This window comes from Triticum aestivum, chromosome 3B (genome assembly GCF_018294505.1).
Source record: "Triticum aestivum cultivar Chinese Spring chromosome 3B, IWGSC CS RefSeq v2.1, whole genome shotgun sequence".
In the NCBI taxonomy this organism is placed as follows: domain Eukaryota; kingdom Viridiplantae; phylum Streptophyta; class Magnoliopsida; order Poales; family Poaceae; genus Triticum; species Triticum aestivum.
Genome location: NC_057801.1, coordinates 17808738 through 17818367, shown reverse-complemented (window position 1 = coordinate 17818367; position 9630 = coordinate 17808738). Strand labels below are relative to the sequence as shown.

Genomic DNA, 9630 nt, shown 5'->3' with positions numbered 1-9630 from the left:
TACGTAATTGTTGTAGAACAAAAACGTGAATGATTACAAGACCACCACCATCACCAAAAGTCACATATCTGCGTACCCCACTTTTCAGCTTGACGTAGGCCCAGTCCCCATTCTAACTAATCTGTAGGTGTAGCAAAGGTTTCCCAGCTTGACGTAGGCCCAGTCCCCATTCTAACTAATCTGTACGTGTAGCAAAGGTTTCACCGTTACATACTCGTCTGTCTAGTGAGTTGCTGAGAGGACATGGCAATTTGATTCACAACTACTGGTACTCTTCGCACCCCTCGGCTCGAATCTCTGTGAAGGCTGCCACAAGGCTTGGCACTACCTTGGTGAGTGCAAGCCTTAACCCAGCCGAGCACGGCTGCTTCCTACTCTCTTCAGTGGCATGAGCATTGTCGACAATATTTCCCTGCAGCAACGCGTTGCATGCCCTGAGCACAAACCTTCCCTGATGGCGGAAATGTTCCTTAACAAATTCCTCAAATCCCCGAGGTGGCCGACGTAAAAGGTGTAGCATGGTCCGGAGGGTGAGCAGGTAAGCATTCTCACTGTAGGGCAGCGCATTGCGGCGGCCCTCCGGTTTGTCGACCATTGTCTCGTAGCCAGACTCATTGTAGTATGGTTTGTCATTGAGGACAAGGCCCTGGATGGAGACAACGACTTGGAGGAGGCTTGACTCCGTCGAGGACCAGACCTCGGTGCCCTCGCCACCGAATGTGTTTAGCAGGCTGAGGCACACTGTACCAGACTCGTAGAGGTTTGGATTGAGGCGTAGGCCGAAGGAGTGGTAATACACTTGTGGTGGGGCATCCGGGTACGAAGGAGGTAGCTGCAGATCGAAGAAGAAGAGGCCGTCATGATACGGTGTCCCGCTTGCGCCCACCATCACCACCCGGAGCAGATCCATGCGGTCCTCGAACGCTTGCATGTAGATTGTTTCTGCAATTAAATAAGTGGCTATTCATTTGTATCCATGCATATGGACCGTGTATTTTGAGCTACACTCACATACCTGGTAAGTCGTTCTCCAGAATTTTCCATTCCTTTTGCACTGCTTTAGCCCAACTCTTCGCACGACTAGCGCCCTGCATTTCCTTGAAAAAAAAAGAGCATTGATTAAAGTTCTACTTCAGTAAAATACGTTTTGTAATGACTTGCAACATGTTGTGTGGTCATTTACTAATTTTAAGTCAGGGAGTTTAGTTTTGCACTAAAAAACAAATGCCGTAAAATCGATTCCAGCGTGTAAACCTTCCTTACTCTAACCTTAATAATTACTTACGTTCCTCGTCATTTTCTAACATATATAATTACCTGGTCCGTAGTGTCAAGGTAGTGGTGATCCAGAGGGCTGATCTGCAGTACATCAAAACGTGGAAAGCACAACGATTCATCGGAGCAACAGGTAGCACCTGCAGCCTTCCGCCCACCGTCAAAACCGTGGCTGGTCACATCTACAGCAGCATCGCTGGTCTCCACTACAGCACCACCGATACTATCATCGTTTACGGGCGTGGGTAACTCTGAGCTTGGCAACGACGACGATGACAATGACCTCCAGTTCATCAAGTATCCTTTACCTCGAGCCACCATGTCGCTGGTCAATTGGAGCAAAGACCGGAATGACAAACCTAAAAGTCTTGTCCTTGACATTACCGGGCTGACGCTTTCGACATCGTTATCTAGATTCTGAAGATCAATGTCCTAAAATCAGATAACACATATAGCCACATCATTTGAGGTACAAAAATAACTGTGGGAAGAAATTCCTACAGTTTCGGGTCAAAACACATATAGGCACATCAATTGAGGTGAATCCATCCATATAATCATATATCATAGTATAAATAGTACTTAATTTGGTGCCAACCAGGAGAAACCAAAATAATCCCCAAGTGGATAATGTTTACAAAGATAGATATATACCATGTTGGCAGCAACCGGTTCTTCGGGTGCGTCATCGACGCCATTGTCCTCTACCCAATCACCCATTTCAAGCCATAGCTCCATGTAGTGCTCATCTTTGATGACAACGATCTCATGAGGCGATACCTGCAGCTCGCCCAAACAAATCAACAACAACTAATGAGTTTAGTAGAGAATGTAACATAGTTGTAGATCTAAGAAAGGTACTAGAAACTACCCACGTACCGTTGACATGCTATCATCACCCCACTTGACTTGGACGTGCCCATTAGGAAGTTCAACTACCCGCCCCACCCATGAAAGATCGGCGGGAACGACATTTTTCTTCTTGTTTCCTTGTAACAAGGGTGCACTTTCACCGTCATTTGTTGATACTGATGGTACGATACGAATGACAACATCACCATAGTAAGCAGAGTGGTTAGAGTCCAATCTTAGGTCATAAGCACTGATGGTATCATCGCACTCGACCTCCATAACCTCATCAGGATGCCCTGGCGTCTTGAACCATGATACACAAACCGTCTGGTCCTCGTGTTGCATGCTCTTGACGATGCCGACACGCTCCGCTAGTCTAGTTCCAGATGCGGCAATGTCGTTGTTGACATTAGTAGTTATCACATCAGCAGTAGTGTCAACGGCAGCATTAACAGGAAGAACGTTGGCGACAACATGCTGTCCGGGGAAGAACTCTTGCTCATTCCAGATCCCAAAGGGGACGATGGTCGCCGAAGGTCTGCCTTGTTGCCGGGTGCCGTCTTGCCATACCACGTCTACGGTGGTGCGCGTGTTGGCGACGAGCATGGGAAACTCCACCTCCACATGTCTCATGACTTGTGACCGTTGTACCCGTCTATGGCCCTCAAAGACAAGCTTCCTTAGCTGCTTCCGATAAAACCTCGCATCTTTCTGCTTCATGGGAGGTAGCACCTGAGAGGTTGATGCTTCACACTCTTCTTGATTGTCCTCTGAGCATGCATTATATTCCTCCTCCTCATCCTCACCATCATCATCATCACCATCATCATCATTATCATCATCATGTTGATCAGGAGAGCAAGTTCCACCCCCTTCGTTGGAACTAGTTTCAAGAAAAAAACAGCGGTCAGCAAGCCCCCAGCAGCAATTGTACGAGGCGCAGAAGAATCTTAGATCGTCTAGGTTCTGGTAGGCCGAAGGAGCGGATGCCTCCAGTAGCTCCTTGTCGGTGCCACAATGCATTGATGCAACCCAGTAGACGAGGACGCCAGACGTCTCCAGCTTCATGATGGTTCCTAGGTCTCGTTCAGGATGCCAATAGCCATTAAGCCACCGCGCCGCCTTGAAGATTGAACAAGCGTCTGGCCCGCCGACGGACTGCCCCTGGTGGAATATACTGTTCATTTGGTGGCGATGCCTCGTGTGCCTGTTCACACACACTCCCACCAGGTTCTTGGACTCCGCATCGGTGACCCTGCAGACGGCTCCGTCATCGAACAACACATCGATGTCGATCGACACCTCCACGACGCGGCCGAGCCACGGCCCGGACACGACAAAGTCACCAAGGTTGAGGCTCCTGATGCGCCGCAGGCTAGACGGGGACACTCCCCTGATGACCTTGATTGGCAGGCCTTTGTTGTCGAGCTTGGCCAGGTTGAGCATGGTGTTGACGCCGGTGACGACGCCGATTTGGCCGCCCATGTCGGAGGCCGACCCGACCACCTGTCCGGGGTACAGGTGGCTCCTGTCAACCACCGTGATGTCGCTGATGTTCTTATACACGACAGTGTCATCGATTCGTAAGAGCTGGAACGTGTCGACAGGGAGGTAGATGTTGTCCACCTCGCCGTCCGGGAGAACGAGGCCACGGTCGATGAGCTTCGGGCCGGAACTCACGAGGTCGAGCAAGTAAAGATTGGGAGATGCCGCCGCGGGGACGACGTCCATCGTAACCGACTTTTCAGGCGAGAGCACGTACGTACGTACCAGAAGCTGGCGGCCTTATGCCGATTGCTTTCCGATCTCGAACGGCGGATCGGTGGTGCTAGGCATGTATGCTATATATACCACGTACGGATTGTATTAGAATTCCTATACTACTCGGACAAGTACCACGGCCTGCTTAATTAATTCGAACAGATCGATCGCACACGACGGAAAATGTATATATAGAAAAAAAAATGCTCCTGAGTTCTAGCCTTATACGAACGAGGTTTTTGTTTTTCTTTTAGAAAAGGAGGAGGACCCCTGGCTTCTTCAACTGGACGATGTATGCAGCCATTTTATTAGTAGTTCACACAAGACCTTACAAAGTCATTCAACAGTAATACTAAAGCCACCGTCTAGGCAACATCTGTCGCTACTCCTAACCAGTTGATAAAGGGGCGCTGATAGTCTAGCCTAATACCAAAAAGACCTGGCATCCAAACCCAACATTTAAGACCTGAGGTCCCAAGCAGGACGCCTGCCGGGTATGGGGTACCCACCAGTCCGGCGCATTCCTCAACCAGGACGCTTGCCGGGTATGAGGCCGCCGCAGCCACCTGCCACCAATCTATCTTCACAGCGTGTTTGGTTTGGGGGAGTTGGGGGTAGGGAATGGGAGTTTAAGATTAGTGAGACTAAAAATCCGTTGATTGGTTCAGGGGTTTGGGAATTAGCAAGGGAAGGGGAAGGGGGATTAGGAGGGCCAACTCCCATCGATCTCTAACCGGGGGAGCCTGGTAATTCAGCGGAGGAATGGGAATTCGACGTCTAAAAATATATCATTACATATTTGGTGGCCCACCTCCCGCAACAAAATTCCTCCAAACTAACTGGCCAGCGCTAACTACTCCCTGATGATGTAACCTATCCTTCCTTTTATTTGTTCATGTATTCCCATAAATAATCTCACCCCGTACCAAACGTGGGACTGGGACTAACATGCCACTTCCCAAAGCCTAATCCCTCAGCCAACTCCCTCTCATAAATTCCCAATCCCTTTCCCTTAAACTACCAAACACGCTGTCAGTGTTATACTGTTGCACCTACCTTGCCCGGTCTCGCTGTCGTCGACGCCACCATGGCGCCAGACAGCTCCACCGCCCTGCGCTCGTCCATCCAGCCGCATCCGTCGTCGATATGCAGCTGCACGATGCCGCCAAAACTCGTCGTCATCTATGCGGTAGATACAACGCTGCACCACCTGGCAACCTCCACACCGTCGCCACTGCTGGAGGTACTCGGAGCCCACCATCCACAGCATCTCTCCCCCCGAACAGCAGGTCCTCCCAAGACGGCGCCTCCATGGAGGATACGACGCGCAGCATGCGGCCGCCGCCCAATCCATACTGAATTTTGGACTTTCATCCGGGAGGGGTTCAGAGGTGGATAGGAGAGACCTCGGCTTTGCCTCCATGGAGGGTAACGGCGTCGAGTGACGTCGCCGATGCCGGGCCGGCCTAGCCGACCAAAGTTTCCTCCGGTCCCCATCCTATGCCACCAAACCTCCGTCTGCTCCATATCCGGCAACGAGCCACGATCCAAAACCTACGAAGATGCAAGAGCCATGGAGCTCGACCCGCCATGAGGATCGAGAAGAACCCGTTGTAGATCTCCAGACACCGAAACCAGCGGTCCGACGTGGCCAGTGACGACCATCACCACCCCACGGCGGCCGACGGAGTCCGAAGACAGGATCCGATCTAGATCCGGCGGCACCCGCGACCACCGAGCAGGCCCAACGCAGCCACCACCTTGCGACACACAGGCCGCCACCACCGCGCCGCGCACGACACCGCAGGGAGACCCGCCTGCTGCGCCGCCGAACCCCACGTTCGCCCGGCGCTCCTCTCGATCCCGTTGTCCCGTGCCAGCCAAGACGAAAAGGATGGGGAGAAGCCTCGCCGCCGCCCAGCTGGCCAGGCTTTGCCCGGCGGTTTTTGTTCCTTTTACAATAGCAATACATTTTCTTTTCTTTTTCAAAATTGACAGGTCATAGGCGTCTCGCATGTGTTCGTCTCTCCTCATCACCCGATCGAAAATTCCCACCGCCTCATGCGACGTGCAGCGCCGTCCCATGGCAAGGTAGATGGAGAGAGCGAAGTACACTCTTTCAGGAGGTGCAGAACCCATCTTAATAGTTTCTTCCCCTGACCTTAGATGGCTAGGGCAAACTCTCTCCTCCAGACTTCACCGACTAGTCGTGGATACGTCTGCCGCTTCAGCGGTTGGTGGGAGGGAGGCGAATCCCAATGCCTCTACTCCGATTAGTAGTTTATAGATTAGGGCTTTTTAGTCCTTGCAGGCACAACGCCCGGACAGATGGTGGCGCTTCTTTTCCGAGTTTTTCTTGCTCCGATCCTCCTCAAGTTCGTTAGTCTGGACGTAGCTGACGGAGCTCCCTCCCCCAATCTCTCTCTCTCTCTCTCTCTCTCTCTCTCTCTCTCTCACACACACACACACACAGAGTCAAGGCACTAGGATTTGCAGCCGACAAGTAGAGAGGAAGCGAATCCATGGTCTCGGCCAAGAGTTGTTTTTCAAGTGTATAAAAATAATTAGTAGACAATAGACATATGAGATGCGCTACATAATTATGATTAATCTGATTTAGTCCTTAGCTCTGAGCTTCATCATGTGCTTAATGTTTAGATTTATGGATACCTTTATGTTTGGTTTATGGATGCAAATTTCTCTTCGGATGCTTGTTTACTCTTGCCCAGATTAGATTAGTAGCCAATGGAGGGAGGGGTGTGCGTTAGTTGGATTCAATCTTGCAAGTAAACTGCCGCATTGACAGAATGTGGAAAATGCTTGTAGTGTATTGTTGCCGCTAAGGGTAAATATTCATAGGAGGAATAAAATGCGCCCTACACATGACAGTTGTCATCATGCTTGAATAGTTGTGTTCACACTTAATTTTTGATGGTGCAGAAAGAATCTCAACCTACAGACTATTAGCCATAAGATATAGAGGGTATCCCTCTGTCTATGGAAATCGTAGGTACTGCCTATATAAAATCAACACATCTAATATGTCGGCATGAGCATGAAATATGTCATTGTGAAAATTTTCAAAATGATTATGTTACTCACTGCATTTTTATGTATCTTTTTTTGCAAATAAATTCTTGCATTACTCAGAGTTTAAATGTTACAATCTCGTTCTACAAGTTTCATGGCCTCGTTTGATCCAGAGCCTAGCCAAACCATAGTCTGGCGGTACACCCTACCAAAATTAACCAAGACATGACTAACATTATTACAGCTTCGACGAGTATGAGGAATGCAAGAACTTCTTTTTCCCATACTACTAATTATCCCTCTAATGATGAAAGCATACTTGGACTTGTTCCTATGTCCTTCTTTGATCATCCTAACAGCCTCCATACAGTCTACCAACTTTTATACGCACTTTTCTTTTCAGTTATGTTTACTCAAAAATACAAAAATAAAATCTAGTGCATTATCTTTTAATTATCGTGCGCAACCAGAAAGATTAGTAAGGTTTGTCAGCACTGTTACGACAAACCTCTGACAAACCTTACTAGTCTTTCTGGTTGCACACGATAAAATCTAGCCTCTAGGGACCAATGCTCTAGAGCCGCCGCCGTCGGTGTTGAGCGTTTAAATAAATATGAAGTACCTGACAGCAAATCTGGCCATCGTGCATCACGACGAGATGCCCTAACCACGTTGTCTGAAGAAGACGACAAGAATCATGTCGAAGCTCCTTCAACTATGTTCATACGGACAAACTAAAGGAGGATTGAAGTTCGGAAGAGAAACTTGAAGAAAAAGTGTGGCCATCCGTCCAAGCGTCGCACCTACAAGGACTAGAAAAGCATAACCTAAACTAGTTTGTAAGATGGATATTATTGGCACTAGTCCTGATTTTGGTTGTATATTTCCCGGGTATTTTCTTGGGTTTCGTTAGCCAAAAGCCCAAAACCTTATAGTACATGCCTTTCATTTTATTTTTGGAAATTTATTAGTACATGCCTCCCGGTGTACAGAAATCATGGATTTTCCCGTATAGTAAAGGAAGAACTGAACGCCCACCCAAAGGATGAGTCCGACCCGAAGACAAAATTGTTTACGAAATTTTGAAGAAACCAGATCGGATCCAATCAACGGACCGACCTATCTCTAAGGATCTGCTTATAAAATTGGTTGTGCCGATGAGACCAAGTCCCAGATTGATCGATCGCGAAGAAAAGTTGCAGACGGATTTTTACGGCAGATGAGCAGCGACAGCGACTACCCGGCGATGAGGCGCGCCCGATCGCCGAGGCGCCACCGCCGTCGGTGGTGGAGCGATGTCAGCGAAGACGAGGAAGAACCACATCATCGGAGCAGCAGTAGCAGCGATAGTAGCAGCGGCCGTAGCAGCAGTTCCAGCATCAGCCGTAGCAGCAGCAGTAGCGATAATAGCAGCAGCCGTAGCAGCGACAGCCGTCGGCGTTCGCGAAGAAGCTACCGGAGCAGAGCAGGAGCCGGAGTCCGAGACGCGGCCGTAGCAGAAGCCGAAGCAGGAGCCGGAGCCGGAGCCATGGTGCCGCAGCTGACAACGAGTTCACCGTGCGGATCGACAACTACGACGAGCTCTTCAACTGCGCCTCGTGCCACGGCCTTGTCTCCTCTCCCGTCTACGAGGTACGTTCATCAATCGAGCGGAGCCTCCATCTACTGCGTACTCTTTTTCTTGTCTCCTGTCCTGATCATATCGTTCATGTCGCAGTGCGGCGACGGGCACCTGACCTGCCACCGTTGCCACGATCTGGACCTCATGCCGTGCATCCGCTGCGGCTCCAAGGACTACACCCGCAGCCGTGCCGCCGCCAGGATGGTCCGGTCGGTCCGCTTCGCGTGCCGCAACCGCGAGCACGGCTGCGGCGCGTCCCTGCCGCGGCTCGGCGTGGAGGACCACAAGCGCTCCTGCCGGTACGAGCCCTGCTTCTGTCCGGTCTGCAAACGCGCCTTCGTCCCAGGCGCCGACCCCGACGCGCTCGAGGAGCACCTCACCGGACGCCACGCGTGGCACCTCCACCACCTCACCTACGGCGAGGAGGTCTTGGTGGACGTGGACCCGCACCGTCACGCCCTCCTCCGCGCCGACGACGGCGAGCTGTTTCACCTTGACCTCAGCCGCGTGCGGAGAGCGCACGCTGACGACGACGGCACGTCGATCTCGGTGATCCGCATGCGGCCCGACAACGCGGCAGGGGCAGAGGCGGAGTTCTCGTACGAGGTGAAGCCACCGGGCGCGGCGTGGCGGATGCAGGCGCCGGTGTGGAGCTCCTCGCTGCGGCGAGGGATGGAGGACGGGAATAGAGTCTTTGTCACCGTGCCGGAGGCCAGGCGGCACCGGCACCTCGTCAACGTGTGCATCTGGAGGCTGCCCGCACGGAGCTAATATAAGATGATCTCTCTAGAATCTAGATGTACCCACCTTGTCATCATACAAAAGTTTAAACTCTTGTTCATCTTCTGTTAGGAACCACCATCTAAGCGACTGAATCAAGCATAAGATTTCTCTAAATTTCCCTTAATCGATAGCCCCAAACTTGTATCAGTCTGTGTGTTGTGATATGCTTCCATATGCATGCAAAGCCTAGAGTCTTTGTTGGGCCGAGATGTTAGACAACCCCATCAATTTCCTGTGTTGGAACGTCAAAGGGGCTGAATTGACCAGATCGCCACACCACTCTTGATGAGACAATAGCCGCATCGTGT

The 9630-nt window shown here is 50.8% G+C and overlaps 2 protein-coding genes across 2 annotated transcripts; one reads left to right on the top strand and one right to left on the bottom strand.

Annotated features, from left to right (window-relative positions):
* Window positions 1-216: 216 nt before the first annotated feature.
* Window positions 217-3966, bottom strand: LOC123064393 (probable ubiquitin-conjugating enzyme E2 23). Its single transcript, XM_044487879.1, has 5 exons — window positions 2155-3966; window positions 1930-2055; window positions 1318-1707; window positions 1016-1097; window positions 217-942 (listed from the first exon to the last, which is right to left on the bottom strand). The coding sequence occupies exons 1-5, from the start codon at window positions 3856-3858 to the stop codon at window positions 263-265; spliced, it is 2982 nt and encodes a 993-aa protein (XP_044343814.1). The 5' UTR covers window positions 3859-3966; the 3' UTR covers window positions 217-262.
* Window positions 3967-8112: 4146 nt separating this feature from the next.
* LOC123064392 (uncharacterized) lies at window positions 8113-9363 on the top strand. The gene is made up of 2 exons (XM_044487877.1): window positions 8113-8550; window positions 8636-9363. The coding sequence occupies exon 2, from the start codon at window positions 8684-8686 to the stop codon at window positions 9308-9310; it is 627 nt and encodes a 208-aa protein (XP_044343812.1). The 5' UTR covers window positions 8113-8550; window positions 8636-8683; the 3' UTR covers window positions 9311-9363.
* The last annotated feature ends 267 nt before the right edge of the window (window positions 9364-9630 follow it).

What these genes read in the sequence shown, in the direction of transcription:
- LOC123064392 (XM_044487877.1), top strand. Translation starts at nt 8,684, where the DNA reads ATGCCGTGCATCCGCTGCGGCTCCAAGGACTACACCCGCAGCCGTGCC.
- LOC123064393 (XM_044487879.1), bottom strand. Translation starts at nt 3,858, where the DNA reads ATGGACGTCGTCCCCGCGGCGGCATCTCCCAATCTTTACTTGCTCGAC. An exon ending in GTGATGATAGCATGTCAACG is followed by an intron (nt 2,056 to 2,154) that starts GTACGTGGGTAG and finishes GGCGAGCTGCAG; the next exon opens with GTATCGCCTCATGAGATCGT. An exon ending in AACCGGTTGCTGCCAACATG is followed by an intron (nt 1,708 to 1,929) that starts GTATATATCTAT and finishes ATCTGATTTTAG; the next exon opens with GACATTGATCTTCAGAATCT.